General features: G+C 39.6%; 2 protein-coding genes across 6 annotated transcripts in view; one reads left to right on the top strand and one right to left on the bottom strand.

The window, feature by feature from the left end:
* Positions 1-2,697, top strand: part of LOC115609032 (neurabin-1-like) — a 43,123-nt gene extending 40,426 nt beyond the window's left edge. For 2 of the 5 annotated variants that reach the window (XM_030488681.1, XM_030488682.1), the window contains exon 19: positions 1,176-2,687. In XM_030488681.1, the coding sequence (XP_030344541.1) occupies positions 1,176-1,343 (168 nt within the window). In that variant the 3' untranslated portion in view covers positions 1,344-2,687. Of the gene's footprint in view, positions 1-1,175 lie in introns of all 5 variants that reach the window. The other 3 variants (XM_030488683.1, XM_030488684.1, XM_030488680.1) reach the window with 2 other exon arrangements.
* Positions 2,698-3,265: 568 nt separating this feature from the next.
* Positions 3,266-18,042, bottom strand: PDK1 (pyruvate dehydrogenase kinase 1). Its single transcript, XM_030488689.1, has 11 exons — positions 17,419-18,042; positions 13,790-13,931; positions 12,249-12,320; positions 11,445-11,629; positions 11,057-11,146; positions 10,699-10,776; positions 8,624-8,700; positions 7,851-7,949; positions 6,785-6,895; positions 6,074-6,187; positions 3,266-5,949 (listed from the first exon to the last, which is right to left on the bottom strand). The coding sequence occupies exons 1-11, from the start codon at positions 17,534-17,536 to the stop codon at positions 5,809-5,811; spliced, it is 1,227 nt and encodes a 408-aa protein (XP_030344549.1). The 5' UTR covers positions 17,537-18,042; the 3' UTR covers positions 3,266-5,808.
* Positions 18,043-22,008: the final 3,966 nt, after the last annotated feature.

The raw sequence follows: 22,008 nt of genomic DNA on the forward strand, positions 1-22,008 counted from the left end.
GTAAGCATAATTCTCCAAGTGGGCCTGATACATCTATCTTCAGTCTCAGCATAAGGTCATATCAAAACAAGATCCAGCCATTTCAAATGCATAAAAATGCAGGAATAAGTTTTAGCAATCTTGTTTCTTCTACCATCTGCTCTTCAAGTGGGAAGGCTAAAATCCTGTCTGGTGACTTTTTAAATGTGTGTTTGGTTTTTACTCCTGCTTTAAAGAAAAAAAAATAATCTATGTTTGAGCCTTTTCTTGCCATATTACCTCTGGAAAAGCAGTATGGTATGTATCCTCTTACAGTGCTAGTAAACTTTCACTTTTTCTTTCTTGTTAGATTATTGGACTGCATTTTGGACAGGCAAGATGTGTGACTAAAATGAGGCTCATTGGTCTGTGTATGCTGGCATAAGGCAAATTATTAATGATCAATAGTAGGATTTGAGTGTTTTAGGGCAAGGGAAAAAAGTGTCTAACTTCAGTCTCCAAAATATACCTGCATTTTAGAATACACATCAGCACAATGTCCTGTGTTTTGTTAAATAAGTATTTCCTTGGACACAGATGAAATACCCGTTACTGGTCTATCAAATGACTGTCTCTGGGGAACTTTGGATGTTGATGCTTACAGCTTAATTTACACGTAATGCCATTCGGCGTTCCATAGAGCATGAACGAGTGCTGTCTGTAACTTGGAATCGGGTACTGCCACCTGCTGATCAAAAATCAGTGCGTGCCGTTTACTTAGTGATACACTTTTTAATAATACACTTTAAAGTCCTTAACGTTAAAAATTAAAGAGTAGTTACTGAATATAAATTCCACTTGTATAAAAAGAGCTAGAAAAATATTTTGAGACTACTACTTCTTGTGCTATTTGCTGGAAATTCTCAAGTGTCTACGTGTATATAAAATGCAACAAGAAGCTATTATTTCACAACTGAACAAGAGTACTCCCTGGTTTCCTTACTTACTTTGAAACCCGGATGATCATTTACAATGCTCTTGAGGTTCTTATTTTTCAAATAAACTGGCTATCTTGCAGCAAAATGAGTAATACTTTCCTAACTGTTCATACACACATGTACTGCTGACAGTGCTGTTGGGAAAAATAATGATGAGGTATTTTTCTTTCTCTCTCTTTTTTTTTTTTTTTTTTTTTTTTTTTTTTTTTCCCCCAAAAGGCTTTGGGAGTTTCCAGTCAAAATGACCGATCAACAATAAAGAAAAAAATTAAGGATATTAGAAAAACTCAAGAAAAACTGGAAAAGCAGAAGGAAAAGGTTCAAAAGAAGGAGAGAGAAGTTCGCAAGACCGGCAGAGTGGTAACCACTCTTGAATCAAGCTGCTAAAATGACCCTGTTTTATTTTAGTGCAGACTTGTTTCATCTTGAGGAAGTTCAGCAGATTTGTATATAATTGTACAATTGAGGGAGGAGGGAAAGTGCAACAGTTTCACATGGTAGGTGGTTTTTTACTTTTTAATTATGGTCCCTCCCCATTACAACCCAATGAAATGATGTTTTCAGTATTTTTATTCCTAGTTGACTCTGCCTGTACTAATAGACAATAATTTAACTTTCTGCCTTAAGTAATATTTGTGCTTCTAAGACCTGAGATGCCCTTCTCATTGAAATTGTTTGTGAAAAGTAGAATACTGTATTAAAAATCATTCCAATTTGATAAGAGTTGAACCTGATAGAGGGACAGTAGAAAAATCCTGCCAACAAATGCAGTCTGTGATAGTCTTGTTTATCTGTTGCCACTAAAGATGTATATTAAAAGTTAAGTTTAAGAAAACAGTAATGTCAAATTAATTTAAAAAGAAAGCATGTATTTCAAATTTATGGATTATTTTGTTTAAATTCTTGTATTTCTGGGATTTTCATTCAAAGTTCACTGTAGTAGCACATTGGGTTTGAGTTTTATGCGTTGCAGTTTACTGAGAAAATAACAAGAAAAGTAGTTTTCACAGACTACATGCACGAAACATAATACAAAGTTTTCTGTACACTCCCCATATGGTGCTGGGACAAGGTTTAAACCTATAAATAAGATCTTTTTTAACCTATTTTTCCTAAATAATACATAGTTTTATAGATTTACACTATGAATAAGATCAATTTGCAATACATGTATTTCTCTTTTCTACCTGCTACAAGATTTTTTGCGGACCAAATTTATATATTTGCTAATTTTAAACTATACTGTTTTTCAAACTTAAAATACTGAGGGAAGAATTGTAGGGAAAATTATCACTGAAGCACTGGGTTTCTGCATTGTATTTAAATGTTCAATTGTAGACTACAGTTTATTTCTCTTTAAAGGAGGATTTGATTCTCAGAATAGTTTAGAACATGAATTGGTGTTTTGTATATTTACATACTATTTTCTAGAGCTTCTACAACAGCACTTCCTTAATTAGATTATTCCAGAAACATAGACTAGTTTAAATATCAGTTCCACCATAGAATGGACTAGAACAAAACTTGCATTATCTGTTTATGTGGACCAAGTTCTCCTTTAAATCTGTGGACTGTTTTTCATTTTAATTAAATGAATGAACTTCACTGTTGGTGTTTCACAGTTGTTATTTTTTTGTATAAATGTCTTATGAACTTCAGCAAAAGGACTGTGTGGAGATGCTTCTGCACACTGCCCATTTCCAAAATAAAGTTTGAAAATCTTGGTAATAATTACTTCTAAGAACAGGTTCAATTTTCAGTTTTGTGCATTAACGAACAATTCTTTTCTTTGGTCAAGATTTAACTTATCTACTTTGTTTCCAGTAGCTTTGAGTTTGTACTCCAAATTTACAGACCTTAAGCCAGAGAGGAATGCTGCCCTACTGACAAAAGAGGAGGGAATTAGAAGTACGGAATGATCAGCTGCATAGGATCAAATATGTAAAACCATCCTTCAGTTCGGTCACAAGGAAGTTTATTTCTCAGTTAAGTGCTTTCAGCTAAACAGAGAATATTGATACAACTATGTATTATGTTTTTCCTTTAAGCCTAGTGATCTGACTGTTGCACCCTCTGAAAAGTTTGTTTCTTGCGAAGGAGTCTAGTGGAAATCACAGTTTCAGAGCTTGGCCTGTGTGCTGAGCTGCTGTAGTTAAATGGGGGTCATAGCAGGGATGATAAACTCACCTGCCACCTGAGCATAAGACTGTCATAGACTACAGCATTTAACATCTGTCAGATGCTAAACAAGAAGGGTAGCTCCACCGAAGTAGCCTAGTACCAAGCCACAAAATCACCCAACTGAAAGATTAATTTTTAAAATAGTTTTAATGAAGAAATGTAGTGATTCTTTCAAGAAAATTAAGTTAACGCAAACCAAGATTAATTTCACAGTGCCAGACTGAGTTCATTTACATACAAAAGTATTAATGTCAGCATTTGGATAGCTGAGCTAGTATACCAGTTTTCTACAGTGATTCACTTCAACTTTAACCAGTGTGCTAGCAATGACTTCAGTACAGTAATGAAAATATTGAACACAAAATTATCTTATGAACATCTATTTGAATCAACAGTAATCAAAGATCAAACTTGTAAGTAGGGTTAAACATTGTAAACCAAAATAGTATACATTTGTTTTCATCACAATCATTTGGGTGGTGGGTGAGGAGACAGCTAGAAATATAATTACACAGCAAGTTGTTCTAATGATCAGAATTAATTGGTAGCTAGTTGAGAGTACAAAAGAGGTATTATTTTGATAATACCATCTGAAATACTTCAGTAGACTTTCCAGAAAGTAAACTATTAGCTTTTCTTCGAAATGCTGCTTTTAGTTCTCAGATATTACAAAAGTCAGTTCAATTAAGTTAGTTAATACATTTAAAAATTAGTGTAAAAGCTAGAATGTTCGGCTTCAGAGTTAAGGTTTTAAAATCCCTTGCTGTAACTTTCAGCTTTAGTTTAGCAAAAGCCGTAGCTGCAAGTGTTCCCTCTTTTGTACAGGCTCCATTTTACAATATGAGGAATTTCACATCCATCCATCTCACATCCATGTAGCCATGCACATGGAAAAGGTATGCTAGTCACCACCTCGTATCCTTGTAAAGAATTAAAATAGGGACCTCTCAAAGTACGCACAAGCTTGAGTGGAGCAGGTAACTGTAACTGTTCTGGTGGCAATTAATCCTCCCTCAGTGTCAATTTAACTGTGTATACAGCCCGTTCTGTAAATCACTCCTGTTAAAGTGACCTACATTACCTTCACCAGGGTGTAACACCATTTTTATTGTCTGGAAGAAGTAGGCTAGGGAGGTGGCAGGTGAAAAATCTTCAATCTGGCTCAACTACAACTAGAATAGCATGACTTCAATTTCTAACATGCCAGCTATTCCCTTCACTTGTGGTACCTCGCCTTCTGCTCTGCGCAGAGAGAGTAAACTAACAAAATTTAGGCTTATTCTTTCTGAGAGGGATTATGCATGTCTGCTGCAGACCAAAAATCACAGAATTACATGCAATGTATTAACTGAGAAAATAATTAGGTCTTGGTGTCTTTAACTGCAGCAGTCCTCAAATGTTCAGGAATGACAGGGATCAAGGTGCAACACAGATGTATACCATTTGAACAAAGCTGGCACAACAGGCATTAAAAGAAGTTCAATCTTTTATTAAAATAAAGACTTTGTACCTGAAATGTAATACTCATTCTACCTCTATCTTCCGCAGTACGTTTTGACAGTTTGCCTTTGACTGATAAACACATTCTGCTTACCTTATTGATGTTATAGTGTGACTTCCAGTTACTACATAAACGAAGCCAGAAGCACATCATAGATACAAAGGTATTTTTGAAAACTGTTAACTCCACTTTTCCTTAAATATACCTGAGAAGGTAGTTTCTATTGTCAAAGTAATAGAGATGCCCTATTAAGGGCACATTTTAAAAACCTGTTTATTAAAATAGTTCCCATTTACAGCCGTAACCTGACATACCTGAATCTGAGATCTTACTAGGGCTAGAACACTGATACTGCATTTTGATACATACAGAAGTATAAGCAAATGCAAGACAGCATATCTTTACTGTACACAAGTTATCACTATTTGCTAATTCACAAGGATCATGACAAAGTAGGTTTTGCACATGTATTAAGTATTCACTTTACAACCAAAGAAATATGACCAATATCCCATACCTGAGATACATTATACCAGCGGTAGCAGCTAGAACTGATTTATTTTCTTTAAATTTCAAGACCTAAGTGCGATTTCTACAGCTGCAAAAACCTCAATGTAGTTAAGGTGTGCAGGCAACATAACTAACTTTGCAAAACCAGGCTTCAGCATGCTTAAAGAATAGAAAGTGCTATACAGGTGCAAAAGTATAGCAATGAGCTCCTCGGTATTTCTTACATGAGTTTTTCCATTAATCTGTAATACTGTATAATGGAAAAATGCTCTGGTGAGATTTTTTCAATAGTTCTTCTATTAAAAACATTTTGTAATTACATGAATGAATACATTTCTCACCAGATGTGGCATAGATTGCGTTGATCCTATAAAACCCAAAATTACTGCTCCCTTGGCTTAGCTACAAAATACGAAGTGGAACAAATTAACTGTGACTTTCTCACTTAAAATTTAAATGTATGTACAGGTTTGGAGGTTTTCTTGGGTTTTGGATTGTTGGGGGTTTTTTATTCCAGGAAAGAGTAATTACATTAAACCTTTTGTTACTCCACTTAATATTACTTCCACCTAAAGTGTGGCTCAGCGTCTTGGTGTAAATCAGGTCTTTTTAATTCCCTTTACAGACATACCTACTTCTTATGAACTGTTGAGGAAAAAGCTATATACTACGAAAAGTGGTCATGTCCTTTGGCTCACTGCTTGGCACACACCAATCATCTGCTTCATGGTTTGCTTTATAGTGTTTCCAGGCTGCTTTGTTATATACAGGGAGTCTTTCAATTGATTCTGTTGATAAGGCCTGTAAGTAGAGAAGACTGTAGCTAACAATTCTTTTTAATCAAAGTTATAGTTAACAGAACAAGGAGTTCCATTAGCTGTTAGAGTTGCTGATAAATTTAAAATGGTAAAGTGTTACATCATACCTTTATGTAAATAACTGCATCTGTACCGTAGCCTTCTAAGGAATACAGTTTCAGGTCTCCTTGGAAGTACTGGGCATACAGACGTGATATGGGTAGGCCATAACCAAATCCAGCCTGATCCAGGAGAAAAAGTGTATTTTCATTAATTGCATCAATCAGTGGTGGTTTCTGTTTTAACTTAATAGGTAAATAGACAAACTCAGCATGATGTTTGACAGTGAGAGGAGTTCAAATGTTAACTCTTATGCCCCCCAGAACTACTGCTATACACCCCATATGCCCTGTCATATGAACATATACCTTCATCCTTGCTGGGGAATAGTACAACTCACTACACAGTACAAATAAAACTAGGGTCTTGATCTGGAATCACTGATATAACTCTTTTTCCTTTCATTCAGTGGCCACAGCAAGAATTTAGTCCTGTCCTTACTGCAGTGCATGCAGCATAGTTAAGTGTTCTGCTTGAGGTAGCTGATCTTTATATTTGCAGAAAAACAGAATCTTGAACAAGTTTAAATAATTTTTAGTATTTTAGGATTTTATGCAATTTTCCAGTTACTTTCAGAAAAATACTTGCATTAAGCGCTAACATTCAAATGGTGATACTCATTGTATCTATAAAATCAGTACTTCATAGCTTTGTCTAAATGGCTTCTTTTATGACAATTTAACATATCCAAGATGACAAGGTATAGAAGATTTGCATACCAAAGGTGTAGCTCGTGATGTCTCAACACGTGGACGTGGTGCTGTTGAATACATGTAGTTGAATAGTCTGTCGATTTTCCTCATAGGTACACCTCCTCCACGATCACTCATCTGGAATAAGAAGGAAAATGTAGCATTATGTCTCTGAATACATTTTTGTAAAAGACAGCTACTCTCAAACAATGATCCAGAGAAAGTTCAGGTAAAACATAAAGTTGACCCTAATTAAATTATGGGTTTTCTTAAATTCTCATCTCTCAGCTATAGCAATGACCAGAGATAGATGAATCCTTCCCTTTCATCCCTTATCCAAACCATTTAAATGAAATACTACCATAAGAAGCATTCATAATCTCTTGGAAGCAAGAAAATTCTACTTAAATTGTGCATGGCTTTTATCTTGTTCATAACTCAATTTTGTCTGAAGTCAAAATCTATACCTTTTAGCAAATACCAGGTTCTTTGTATTTTTATCTTTATTCCTCAGGAATACTGCCTGTTAAATACAATCTATTAAAACCTATTACTGAAGGAGTAAGTCATAAGAGTTGTTTTACTATGGTTTAGTTAGAAAAAAGCCCGTGCTTGCAGTTGGTACAGAAAAAGAAGAAATTACTCTGCAAACTGTACTGCAGGGAGGTTTGATTTGCATGGAATATACAATGTTTATTTCTCTTTTTTCAGTTGTTTCACGCCTGTATAGCTCTGTCATTGTCACATACAAAATGCTGATGTCAGAATTCTAGAAAGATGCTACTTTTTAGAACAATACTATTTTAGTCATGCTTGCTTGTTAAGCTAACAAGGACAAAAGCATGACAAAAGTATAGAATTCTATTACAGAGCCTTTGGTATGACGCTGCAACCACTTAATGAATTTCCTACTAATGCAGTATGTGAAATTCCATAATGGTCTTGTTACTTACATACCACATCATCACACAGAACCCATTGTTGAGATCACCAGCTAAAGTTAATAATATGCTGTCTATGACGGGGCAGGGTGGGAGCGGAGAAGGGGGGGAATAATCAAAATAACTTTCAAAATAATCAAAAAAGTGGGTACCTTCACAGTTAAATCCTCATTTCCCAGTGTGACATGTACGTGAATTGGAGGATAAATGCATCGATCAGCGTTATGTTCCATGGTGGCTCTCATTGCATTCTGTAATTTTCAAGTACAACTTAAATCCTGTTCTTACCACTTTGTATATTCTCTTCAAACATCAATTTAAGAAAGTTATTTTTATCATGTTTCAGAATCGGGGCAAAAGCATGTGGTTTTACAATAGCTTTTTTAAATATTTCTTATTTATTCAGTATAGTATTTATATAGTCTACAGGAATACAGAGACCTAATTTATTTTTTTTAGAACATCTGAATATTTTAATGTACAATTTTATTTGTTGATTATTTATAATGCATAGTATATGCAATATGACCCAAGTATCAGTCTAGGACTGAACTGCTTAAGGAAAGCTCTACAGGACCTGTTACACATTATACCAGACTTGAAGATGTCTCACAAATTTGGTATCTTATTTTCACTTGTTTAATTAATGTCTGTATACATTTTAAGACTTTTTGACAAAGCTGTCTACTCAGAAGATTCAGATGTATTCACTGGCTAGGCAAAGGAGATACGTCTTCCAAAGCTGTTCATTTTCTGTGCAGTTACTGTTTGTCTGAATAGTACAATTTAGGTATTGTCCTGCAGTCAAAAAGTGAGAGCTTTGCAAAAACACATTGCTATCTAGAATTGGTTCCAAAAGTCAAACAAATGCAATCTCAGTAAACAAAGATGTATAAAAGAATTGTGTAATGGTAAGTGCACAGACCTTGAAAAGTTCAAAAACCATGTGATAGAGATGTGATGGCACATATACCACTTGCATGGGCTGTCCTGGTGATTTAACTGGAGAAAAGAGATGCTAATTAATTAAACAGCAAACTAGGAATCTTTTATTCATTCCCACAGTAAATCCAAAATGTATATTTGTATTGTTGAGAGAATTTATCAGAGAAGGAAAATTTGAACAGAAATCTTCTAAGAAGTTGTATGTTAATCAAAAGTCATGTTCAAGATTTTCAAATGTGCTTGCTGCCTTAGAAACTCTTAAAACACTGTGGCGTTACTGGTTAGGGCATATAATAGTTGCTCTCAATAACCTATGAGAAGGTTATGATGAAGATAGAGTCAGGCTCTTCAGGTGGTGGGAGGACAAGAAACAGTGGATAACATAACAGAGGTTCAGACTGGATACAGAGAAAAACTTTTCCACTGTGACAGTTAAGCATTGAAACAGGTTGCCCAGAGATGTTATGTAGTTATCATCCTTGAAGGATTTATAAGACCAAACTGGATAAAGATAAAGCCCTGAGCAACCTGGTCTGACCTTGTAGCTGTCCCTGTTTCCAGCAAGTCAGGCTAGAAACCTCCTGAGGTCCCTCCCAATCTGAATTATCTTATGATCTTATAAATGCACCAGATAATAATTACAGCACAGCCTATTCCTGGATTCATTTAGAAGTGGACAAAAAGTACATACTATCTATAAAACCGGTAGAGTTTTCAAAATTCTTTTTAAAGAATAAATTCCAGAAAATGCATCATGGGAACATGTTCATGATATCAAAAAGTAAGGAAAAGTTGCTCAAAAAATTCTGCTGGCTCTTAAGGTTCTTTCAGTTTAACAAATTATTTCTTACCAGACTCTGTTAGTGACCAGTGCTTTATGAACATAAATGCTGAAGACTAGTGATGTCAAAAGATCTAGTACCAGTTATGTACCCAGCAAAGATAAAGGGTGGGGGAGGTGGGGGATGGGAATCACACTTTAAAATATGTCTGGTTCCTGTGCTCAAGTTAACTGCTTCCCTCCATGCCTCCACCCCCAAATCGCGTGCCTAAGGTTTAAATAATGGTCTCCACTCTCAGCTGTGGGCAAGGAATGTGCATTTAACCTGGATCAGGTTTAACTCGCCTTCACAATTCACTGAGCAAAAGGTCACTCCTTTTATAAATGCTGAACTGTTTGTTCTGGCTTCTGAAGTACCTACACGAGTAAGTGACCCCTCAGTATAGAGAATTAGCTAGCAACAGTTTCCTACAAATGTTTTTAGCATCATGCCCCAAAGATGGAGAGAGGTAAACTCTTTAACCTAGATACAAAATGACAGGTTTTGTACAGTAGGAATAGAAAATCTGGAATGTGTACTCAAGGTCACACTGCCTTTAGCTTCATAGGCCAAGTTACTGTGGTTGCAATTTGGCTTTTGCAATTACTTGTAGGAGCAATTTTGATTGCTTGTTTTTGTAGGTCTGGTCGAAGTTGGAATTTAGTATCTTTAAAAGTACTCTAGTAAGCAATATCAGAAAGGCTCTTCAGCATTCTGCAGGACTATGAGGACAACAGCTGACCTCTGAGTTCATAGCAACACAGGTGTAAACTTTCTGCAAGTCACAGCCAATGTTCAAAAAATTTCTACTGTGACTCGCGTATACTATAATTACAGCTACAGGAACATGATAGCTGAATAAGCAAGAGAAATTAGAATGGAATGTTTAGTATAAATCTTAAAAAGTGTCACAAGAAATGTAGAGTGTGAGAGAATAGACAGTGTAGGGTAAAGACATGCAAGAAACATTAGGGAGGGAAGCAGGCTCCTAAAATCTGTTCTATCAACAGCTGTAGTGTGAAAAATCTTTCTACTGATTTCAGTTTTCCAATTAAAGGGAGAAATAGGGAAAGCCTTCTGCCAGACTTAAGAAATAAAAACCAAACGTTTATGACAGTAGATGCAGAGAACACATTAACTATATGAAAAGTGTAAGGAGAACATTTCACCACCAGCTACTTTAGAAGAAGCCGTAATGATGTTCTAGAGAGTGCCTCATCCCATATCCACTTACCATTCAACTCTTCAAGGATGAGTTCTGGAGAGCTCATGTAATATAAATCACAAAGTCTTTTGGCACTTTCATAGCCATCTATAATAAAAACACAGAAAGTTACAGTTTTCTCCCTTATAGTTTGCTAAAAAGAAAACCAAGAATTTAAAACACTGTGCAGTGTCAGGGAGATTTTGTATTTTCTCACAAAAACTGAGCTCATAGGGAAAAGTGACAAAACTATATTACACTTGAAATGAAACTTCTGCTTCAGGTAGGAAAGAACTAAACAGTATATGAATATCAAGACGTGTATTGGCTCTCAGTATAGACATCCATGTAAGTTTTACGGATTCTTGTTCTTATCTGCTGGATTTACCTCTAATAACTTCAACAACATTGCAGCTAGGATCAATGCTTCCAATGTGTTTTGGATGAGCTGGATTATTTTTCCCACCAAACAGTAATGCTGCCAAAAAAAAGAAAATATTATTTAATACCCAATAGAATTTTATAATTTTCATTTGTCTGCTGTTTTTCTAAACAGAAATTTATAGGCAATCTATAATTCCAGTCTTAACCATACTTGAAAGCCTACTATTAGTCAGTATTTTAAGAATTGTGTTAAGAATGAGTTTATAAATAACAAGGCAAATAGCATACTCCTAAGCAGCATTTAAGTACATATTAAGCACTTAAAAAAAAAACAGAAAATATACTGACATAGTACAGGTCTCATTTCCCCTCCTTGCTACAATGGCACTTACAGTGTTGATTAAGGAGCATTCTAATTGAAATGCGACTCATGTAGAAACGGTCTAAAAAATACTGCACGTTCTGTGAGGTCACTGGATCGATACCAAAGCTTTCCTTGTACTCTATCGCTCCTTGAGCCATCGTAGGAATTACATCATTGTGTCGATTCCGGATTTTTATCACAGTATCTGTAAAACTAAAATTAATACACTGTTAGTATTTCACTTTCAAATGAATTTAATACTCTGGCAAACAGTATCTGCCTATAAAAATGAAGACTGATACGTACAGAAATAACACAGGTCTGCCTACAGCAGTATGAAGACAGGTCAGCCTTTACAGCATATTTCATGCAACTAGCATTGAAACAATCAGTACTCAACCATTACTGATTATTTATAAAATTATTATTTATCTCGATTACTGCCAAAAAAAGAGACAACTGTGCCAACCATTTTGATGCAGATCATCCCATGTCTGTCAAATGGCAGTTGTGGTCAGCCAGTGATGACCAAACCTACCCTACAGGTGAAAAGTTCCATAAATCAGTTCCACCATTACAAGAAATTGGTAAACATTTGGTCAAGTTTAACGCATTCATAGCTTCTTCAGTGCAACAAAAAAAGCCCTGACCAGACTGATATGGCACAGAAGTGCTTTGTTTCGCATTTTAATGCACCCTCCTTTTGGGAGCAGGGGGTGACCTTACTGCAATTCTTTAAGCTTGGAGATAGCTGAGATTTTTATTAAGCTATTGTTTTCTTGCCAGTCCTTCTACATAACATTAACATCATCATGTGACAGCAAATCCTTACCTATGAACAGCCTCCACATCTTCTGAGCTTTTGTCCTTAAAGTCAAGGATCTCTTGAAGACTTTGGACATACCTTTAAACGAAAGAAAACGTGACAAAGACCAATTCTAATATGCCTTCCCAGATCCCTTTGGTTAGTAATTTATTATTTCCAAATCATTGTATTTGATGTATCCCATTGACCTATCCCCTGTGAATTCTGTTAGATCCCTTTTGAATCTATTCATGTTTTCTTCCAAGATGTCCACAGCAATGAATTCAACAATTTAATTAGAATGCATAAAAGATCTTGTGTTTTAAACCCAGTAGGTGATCACTTATTTGCAGCCCCAGCGAGTCCCTTGTTATTAGAAAATCTTCCCAGTTTGTTCAGGATTTAAGTATTTCTGCCGTCTCTTTCCTCAGATGAAAGCTGAAGAATTCTGTCTGGTTTCTCCTCACACAGAAATTGTTCCAGCCCTCTGATTATCCCTCTTGGTCTTTTCTGTTCAGGACAGAGCGACTAAAACTGCATGCAATTCAGACGAATAATGGGCTAACACAGTGGTACAATTATATTCCTCCCCATTTGTTACTTCCTCCCCATTTGTTACTTAGTTCCTAACACTATTTGCCTTCTTGCCCATCAACTGACACATTCAGAAAAATATCTCCAGTAGCACCAAAATGTCTTTTTTCATTGTAAGCAAGCAAACATACAGGGAGAGGAGGTTCCTCTCTGTGCTCCACTTTGTACTTGTCCATATGGAATTCATTTCCCATTTGATCAGTGTCATTTAGTATCATAAGAATTTAAGCATTCATGTTTCATTAAGAGCTTCCATCTTCATTGATAGCTCTTTTTATATTCAGTCATCTAATCAATCCCACCATTCACTGGCAGATTTTCTGTTCCCTTAACTTTAAAAGCCTTTCCAAATAGCCACGTGCCTTTAGCAGCTGCCACGCAATCTCTTTGTTTTCCTTTCATCTTACAGAAGTTTATGCTTTATGTGCAAGTTCCTTACCTCAAAGCAAATTTTACTTTTCAAAGGATGTCTTTTTTTATTTTAATAGCCTCGTATTCTTTCTGTTGTTTTACATAGTTTGGCTTTGGGAGCTTCCCATTGCTCTTTCTTTGTATTTGCTACACCTTTACTCTCAGTTTGCAATAACCTGTCTTTTAAATGGTTTCTACTACCTTCTGCGAGCATTTGTGCATTAGCCTGCTTCTGCTGGTTTCTTCAACTAGCTTCTTCAATTTAGGTAAGTCCCCTATTAAACATTGTTCTGGTGAATTTTTGCTTTTACTGAATTCTCATACACGACTGTCTGCAATACTTGATCATTTTTAATTCCCTTGTGGGTTCTCTAATTGCTCCTAAAGGGTTTTTTCCAAGTCTGTAAATTTAGTTTCTGATTTATGTCACACTGGAATATTTACTCAGTCTAAATAAGTGATGTTCATGTAACAAGCATGTGAAATGTTCTTTCTCTAGAAGAGAACAAGTTCGTCCAACGTGTATACACATACAGTCACCCTTAAAGGTATGCTCTTCTTACCAGCTCTGCACTAGCTGAACTGAAGGTGTTCTTAGGAGGTTGTCTGGAAGCAGGCTTATTTCCTTCATTATGTTTGCCAATCTCACAGGCAACTCTTGTCGCAGAAACATAAATGAAGTCTTTTCACAAGCATTTTCAGATCCTAAGACCAAAATAAATATATGATGACATCAGAATAAAGTCAAGTACATACAGTAGAGAACTACACAAACTCTTATTTTCTTGCATAAGAGGTCTGTGATTTGGTTTTAAAGTTGACTCGGCCAGCCTTTCACAGCAGCAGCCTATTTACATTTCAAAATGTAAATTCACATTGAATCCTACCAGCCCTGTTGTGCTAATAAGAATTTTCAATATATACAGAGAAACTAGTACAACAGTTGCAGACCCATACTATTCAACTTTAAATATCACCTTATCCATGTAAAGTGTTCATTTTATTTGCAGCAAACATTAACTGTAACAAGCACTGATCAAACAGTATGTCATTCTGAGCATGTCAGAGAGGCACATGAAACCAGCACAAGAAACTATTTATGGGAAGGATGCTTGAGAAAGCATGGTCCCGTACCTGCTGCTCAATCACTGATCTTACTGAATTACCATAACTTACACTGGAACACTTTCAGAAAATAAATTCTGTAATGTTTATCTCCTTTTCAGCTAGGTCTGTTGTAGTTTAAATACACTGTCTTACAGGAACAGAAGATGGATGAATGAACTCACATGAATTTTGAGAGAAATGAATGAACAGCTACAGTGCTTAGTCATTACAATGCTACTTCTCCCATACATTTACTTTGTATATTTTTAAAAGCTAAAAGCTAAATTACTGCATCTGTTGACAACTCACCTATCCTTTTGTAAGGACAGGTGTGATCTGTGTGGGTGGCAGTTAAATATGGTTGGCAAGTAAATGTGGTTATTAAGATCAAGACCTAAATTTACTCCTACAATGCCTGTTTTAATAGGCGAGAAAGGAGGGTGCCTAGTGAGGAAGAGGCTAAGTAATGCTGTACTTTATTCTCAGCCAGATTTCTTTCTAGACTTCAGAGTGTCATGTAAACAGCACCTGAACTTACTAACCTGTTCATCTGCTGATGAGAAGTACATACCTCAGGCTTGCTGTTTCGTAACAGGTAACTCCTAAAAATTAACTCTCGTGTTTCTGCTCAGTTCACTCCTTCCATTTGGCAAGGGGGATTTGTGAAGAAGATTAAAGGAAGGGACATTGAAAAGGGGAAGCTGGAGTGTCTTAAACAGGAGAAATCTTCACCAAATTGAAATGGAGAAGTTTAGTTTAATGCATGCAGACTCATATATGTTACAAACTACACTGATGAGAGGATGTTGGTTAACTTAATAAAAAAGTGAATAGCTGACAAGAAATTCCTCCCCAGTGACACCAATATTATGCATTGCCTACATATGACCTCTGCCCAGAAACTTTTCATTCTTCTCCCTAGTCACATTGCATTTCAGGCATGACTGTTCCTGGCCTTTCTCTTTTCTCAGGTAAAATTTCATGAACAAATCAGACTGAAGGTGTTACAATGTAAAGATCATCTTCAAATGCCTCATACTCAGCAAATGATATTCCACAAATTAGTTTTGTATCTGGAGGCTGTCTCTTTGCAATCTGGGGTCATATATGGAAGACAGCTTAGGGTATGGAAGACAGCTTAGGGTATGCAAGACTTCAGTGAATGGGCAAATGACTGTTTCCCTGTGCAGCTACAGTCTGTCTACTCAAGGAATGGGTAAGACTCCTACAGAAAGTACTGTGCACTTATAACCCAAGATATGACTGATGTGTATGATCCAGACTTAAATTTGCTTATGGAGTATTTCATTTGCTGGATCAAAACCTGGAGGAACTAGAAGCAGACTTTTCTTTTTTTAGCATTACCAGATTTTATGATTTCCTCTTTGACTGCTCTCATTCCAGTCAAAGGAGCCAAAAAATCTCACTTGAAAACACCATCAGATTCTCACGGCTACAAAATGTCTTACAGACAGACACTGTCTCAAGTCTTGCATTCCACACTTTTTGCCTTTGTTATTAGTTTTTACTGTTATTAAATCCTTAAGCAAAAGAGAGAAAAAAATTTCAAGACTGTATTTACCTTATGTTCAGGTAATGACAGCAAAAAAAAAGTAGCCTAACTTTTGATATGAGTAAATACTGTGGCTTGAAAATAACACCTATTTTAAGGTAAGCATTATTTTATTGGTATTTTAGTAATGAATAATGCAGGTCAAAGCGAACTCTGAATTGCATGATTTTTTGCTTAAAAGTATGGTAGCAACAGAATATATGGTGGGGTTTCTGTACAAATCTGGAGTTTTAAATACTGGACACATTTTATGGCAGTGTATGAAACACTGAATAGATGGATGAAATGACTGTGGATAGTTAAGAGCAACTTTTCTTTGTAAGTCTTCCTAGTTATACAAATCTGGGGTTCTAGTTCTCAGTTATATTTTACTTACAAAAATGCAAAAAGCAATACAACTATTAACTAGTTAAGTGTTTATATATAACATTTATATAAACATTTATGCACATGAGAGTGCTTTGGGTAGAGAAACAGAATGTATTACAGTATGGCTCCATCCAGAGGCTTTGAAAAGGTGTCTCGGTGCGACTTACAGGACCTTTCTCTGTGTAGTCTGCTTTGAAGCAGTACAATTCCGGTGACCCCTTTTGTTTCCAAGCAGTCACTCAAACCTGGGAGCATTGCAAGTGGTTTTAGCGCGGAGTGTAAGAGTGAATATCCCGTTGCTGATGTAGTCATTTTCGAGGCTAGACTCCCAGTCCTCCAGCATGGGTCCTTCTCTCACACATCTTCTAGAACAACAGCGTTTGGGTAGGGTGTTTTTGTAGGGCACAGGCATGTGACTAGGGTCATGATCGTTTCAGCTCCCGGGCGCCAGCCAAGGTTAAACGTTCTTGTGCTCGGCACACCTCGCAAGGCTGCACGCTGCTAGCCTGCAAAAGGCTTAACACATCATAGAATCACAGAGTGGTTTGGGTTGGAAGGGACCTTAAAGATCATACAGTCCAACTCTCTGCCACGGGCAGGGACACCTTCCACTAGAGCAGGTTGCCCTAAGCCCCGTCCAGCCTGGCCTTGAACACTGCCAGGGATGGGGCAGCCACAGCTTCTCTGGGCACCCTGTGTCAGCGCCTCAGCACCCTCACAGGGAAGAATTTCTTCCTGATTTCTAAGCTGTATCTACCCTTTCTGAGCCGCGCTCTAACAGCACCAACGCTCGGAGCTGCCCCCCCCCCCTTCCCAGCGCGGCAGGTCTTGCAGCGAAAAACAAAGTATTCTTGCGATGCCAAAACATGGAGCGCTCAGCGGAATCTCAACCTTGCCCCACTTCCAGCCGCCGGGTACGGAGCCAGCTGGGCTCCATTCCCGCGGAAGGAAGCGGAGCCCTTTTCTTACTAAAGCACCGCACCAAGCAGCGGCAGCCACAGACACAGCGGGAACAGCGCGGGGGGAGGGGAGCCCGGGCCGCGCCGCCCCCGCCCCGCTCCTCACAGGCACCTGCGGGGAGGCGGCGCGTGGTGGTCAGGCCCAGCGCGGAGCGGAGCCGAGCCCGGCCCGGAGGGGACTCACCGAAGTCCAGGAACTGCTTCATGGAGAGCGGCGACGGGGAGAAGCGTGAGTAGAAGTCCACCTGCTGCGGTATGCTGCCCGGGGAGACGCCGCGCAGCAGGGCGCGCAGCAGCCTCATGGTGCGGTCTTGTCCCCCCTCAGCCTGGCCCGGCCGCCATTTCCCGCCACGCCAGCTCCCCCGGCCCCTGCCCAGGCCGCGGCCTCCTCCGCCGCGCGGCCGGGAGGAGGTGCCCGAAGGGGTGGGTGTCTCCTCACGGCCCAGCCCCACGCAGCGGCGACGGGGCGGAGGAGAGGGCGGCTCCGAGGGAGCGGGGGGGGGGTGGCTCGGAGCTCCCCGGTCCCCGCGGGCGGAGCAGCAGCCCCCGAGGCGGCCGCCGCGGTGCCTTGTGGCCCGGCTGCGTGCGGGAGGAGGCGGCGATCGCTCCGCGCAGGAGCCCAGCCTCGGGCAGGTGCGGTGGTGTTACGGGGGCGGGTGCCGCCGCCTTCCCTGCGATGGGCTGCGGGGCGGGAAGCCGTGAGGGGACCGGAGGCAGCGGCTCCCGCAGCGAGGCCGAGTCGTGCCCCGTGTCGGCACCGCGCCCTGGAAGGGCCGTCTGGGAGGTTGTCCCGCGCGGTGAACGGCGGGCTCGGGGAGGGGGGACGGGCGGGCGAGGGGCTGCCGCTGCGCCTGCCGCGGGCGGGGAACGGGCGGGGGAAGCCTCGGTGGCGGCGGGGACCCGCGGGGCTGCGAGCCGGGGTAGCGGTAACCCCCGAAAGTAGCGGCTTTGTTCTCAGCGCTGCCGGGCGGCGAGAGGGCAGCGCCTCACCTGGCGGGGTCCGGCCGTGGTCGGACTGCCGCGTGTGTGCCGGCTTGGCGGCGCGGTGGTTTGGGAAGGGGCACTGTGAGCCCGCCCTTGTGTTACAGCGTGCGAGCGGTAGAAACGAGGGGAGGGATAATGTGTGTCGGCTATCAGGAAAAAGAGAAACAGAAAAATATAGAGGAAAAGTAGGGCTTCTGTCTGCACAGATACACTCCCTATCGGTCAGCGTGCACAATTTATTGGTTAAAAAGTACTTGAATCGTATGTCACACTGAATCACTTGGCTGTTAGAATACTAATGCAGTATGTGAGGTACTAAACAGTGGTATTTAATAGTTTCTTGTAGTACTCAGGTAGAATTATCTAGAACATTAACAAAAAAAGGCAGTTAAGAGTGACTGTAGGCATTTCTAGTAAACTTACTGCAGTGTAGGTCCTGAATCCTGTAATCCAAATTCTATACAATACAGTACCATAGTAGATCTGGCCCTGTATAATTTGCTGCTTTTATTGTGGATACTTGTATTGCCCTGTAAGCTTATCATGTGACATCAACTCTAAGATGTTGCTTGGTTTCCTTTAAATGTGTCTTGTAATGTATTTTGTACCTGTGAGTTGTCCGTGACCCAATAGTGAGGATAGATATCCACCAGTCTCCACTAGCGTGGGAACTGTTTGGTGTTTCTGGCACATGGATCTGTTCAGTGCTCTGTTGGCTTGCTTGGAGCCTCCCATTAGAGAGATGAAGATACCATCATGAATTCAGGTGTTGGTTTTGGTTTTTTCTTACTGTTGCATCGAAATACAGAAAACATTGATCTAGTCTGCCTCCAGAGGCAATTTTCTGAGCAGTATGTAAAAAAGAAGCAATAGTTCAGGATTGGACTGCTTCATCTAGTCTGAAATCAGGCTGTACCTCCATCTTGTGCCAAAAAATGAATGGCTTGTTCTGTTCCGGCTAGGGAGTGGTGGCCAGTGGGGCGAACCAGCAGCATGTCTGTCTCTGCAAGTCTTCTACACATACAGGTTACAGAGAGGTTTTGCTTTATTGCTGTTTGTGGGCCACCCCAGAAGCACCAAACAGTAACTTGAGTTTGTAGTTGGGGCTCTCTACGAATTGCTGTGCTTTACAACCATTTTATAACGGCCTCTCAGTTGTGAGCCAGCACTAGTTTAAAACAGTGCCTACAAGCAGTAAGTTGTGTATTTGTAAATTGTTGCAATTTCTTATGATGGCTCTGGGTTGGCTTCATCTTTTATGCCTGTATGTTGCTGTCCTGATGCCTGATGTTTCAGCTTAACGGCATGCCTTAAAAACTGGCCTGCTGCCTGAAGTCAAGTTTGGATAGCAGTCCCCAGGCAGAAGATGTGGAAAGGGCTGTCAAAGGCTACATAAAGCATTGCACTTTGTAAGCCCATTCCCAATAGTGTAAACAGTGAGCACTTTTCTTGGGGAAAATCGTGCTGGGTGAGCAGTAACTGCGGGCAAGGAATTGTGGATAATTCTTTAAGTGATGTGTTCAGAGCAGAACAAACCTCTGTTTACCTAAAGGCGTTGGTCTTTTTTAAACTACTGATGAGAGACTGTGATCCATGTAAACTCTGATCTGATCCAGTGCGACACAAGCTGGAGTTCTGATGTGCCAATGTCTGTAAAATCTTACACAAGTAAAAAAGGAGAAATGCATTATTTTTGTCATTTAGCATTTTTCTACTCATAGTCCTGCTTATTGGTGTTCTTGAAATTATAATATATCTGGATCCGTAATTTAAACGGGACAGAACAACTTACACGTCAAGATAATTGAAACCATAGCAATTAATTTGAATCTAAGCATTACATTTTTAATTTTTTAATATTTTTTTTTTCAATGTAAGGTTTAATGAGGCAGTTGGAAGCATTCTTGCAGGGTGTGCCAGTAGAGTTGTTGGTTGTTAAGTCGATACTATAAATGGCCCCTTACTGGAAGTCACTGTTCTTGGTTGTTGCATGTGCTGATGCTTTTTTCTTTTCCTCCCTTTCCTCCAAAATGAGCACATCATGGATTAAGAAAAAAACTTAAGTTGCCAGGTATGGATATCCATAGAATCTCTCTTTCTTCTTTTTCAGCGGTTTATATGCCTTGCTGTGGTGTCTGCACAGTCATCTGGTCCTTGTGTCCCTGTCTCTCTTCTGCTTGCGTACTTACTCTGCACAGAGGCTTGTCGTTGTTCTTAGGGTTTTGTCAGTAAGTTCAGCTGCTTTTGTTATGCTAGAAAATTCTTAGGATTGGCTTGATGTGGCTTTGGTATCCTTTTTTAGGAGTAGAAATTAAAAGATACAAAAATGGCAACAGAGTTGATCAGAAATATGGAGGGGTTTCTGTGTGAGTTGTCAAATTATAGGAGGTACAAGAACATACATATGGGGTTACCTATTTTTATCCAGTGTATAACTGAACTTTGGAGTTTGTGAATTTTTGCCATGTTTAACTTTGTGACTGAAGATCAGAAGGCAGTTGGAGAAATTTTATGATTCTCATGGATGACTTGTTCTTCCATAGGACAACTACACTACACAACTACTGAAGTTGAGCACTAATGTTCTGTGGGAACAGGAGCAGCACAGTATCACCATCATGCCACTTAACCCTTGGCTGTCGTCAGTCAGGATCCTGATTCAGGTGGGTCTGTGGACTAGCCCAGGATGGCAATTTTTATGCTGTTTCTCCTTGCTAAGCTGGAATCAGCCACAGGCTTGTCTCGTAAGCCATTGGCAATGATGATGCTTCTCAGCTGTGTTATGTTACCTGTTGGTCCCCTCTGCTGCAAGAAACCAAGCAATACCCCACAACCATTTATTTTAATCAACTTCGTTGCATTATTTCATACACTCCTGGCAAAAGTATTTGACTTTTCTGTCCCTTCCTCCCCTATATCCTGGAGACATTGAGAGATGAGAGGAAATAGTTAATGCTGTGTATCAATGGTGAGGGGGCTAGATGTTGTTCTGCAGTAGGGAAGCAGCAGCAAGGACACCTCTGCTTGTTAAAAACTCAGTTCTCTGCTTCTCTTTTCTAGGATCTTTGGGGCAGGTCCAGGCCTGAAAAGGTGCCGCTTCCAAACAACTGTATCATCTCAGAGCTAGAAGATTAAGGAGGAACAAGGTCTGGCTTCAAGTGTGGAAAACGCAAATGGCAGATCTGCAGCCCTGTACAGCAACAGTTTCACACCCTGACCAGGGGGTTAAGGCAGATTTCTGTGACAGTTTCTCAAGGTAAGGAGTTGCTGTGTTTTTCTCACCAGGATCATGGTTAGGACTCCAGCAAGGCTATGAGGTTGTAAAATGTATATAGTATTAATCACGAGTCCACAACCTGGGGAGACAAATGGATGTTTGAAGATGACAGAGGACTGGGAGAAAAAATGAAGCAACTGCTTATGCAGCCACCACAGCTCACATTCTTCTTGTCAGCCACGAGTGCATTGCTTGGCAAGCTGAGGTGTAAATATGCCTATTCTGGCTGAGAGCACTACCAGGTTGTTTCATCACAGTTTGTTTTCCTGGGTTTTGCAAACCAGCTGCTGACACTGTCCTGTTGCCTACTCTGTGCTGGGAGAAGTTATTTCAGCTGGTTGTATCTAAGCAGCTTTCTGGTTCTGTGTAGTCGTCTGTTCATTTTAGTTAAGACACACTGCTGCAGAGACAGTTAGCATTGTAAGGTAAGGTGGGTGTTCCAAGTGTGGATTGGTGTTTTAGTGCTGCTTCAAAAGCTGCTCTTCACCTTACGTGCTGATTCCTGTTTTTTGT

This window comes from Strigops habroptila, chromosome 5, assembly GCF_004027225.2.
Source record: "Strigops habroptila isolate Jane chromosome 5, bStrHab1.2.pri, whole genome shotgun sequence".
Taxonomy (NCBI): Eukaryota; Metazoa; Chordata; class Aves; order Psittaciformes; family Psittacidae; genus Strigops; species Strigops habroptila.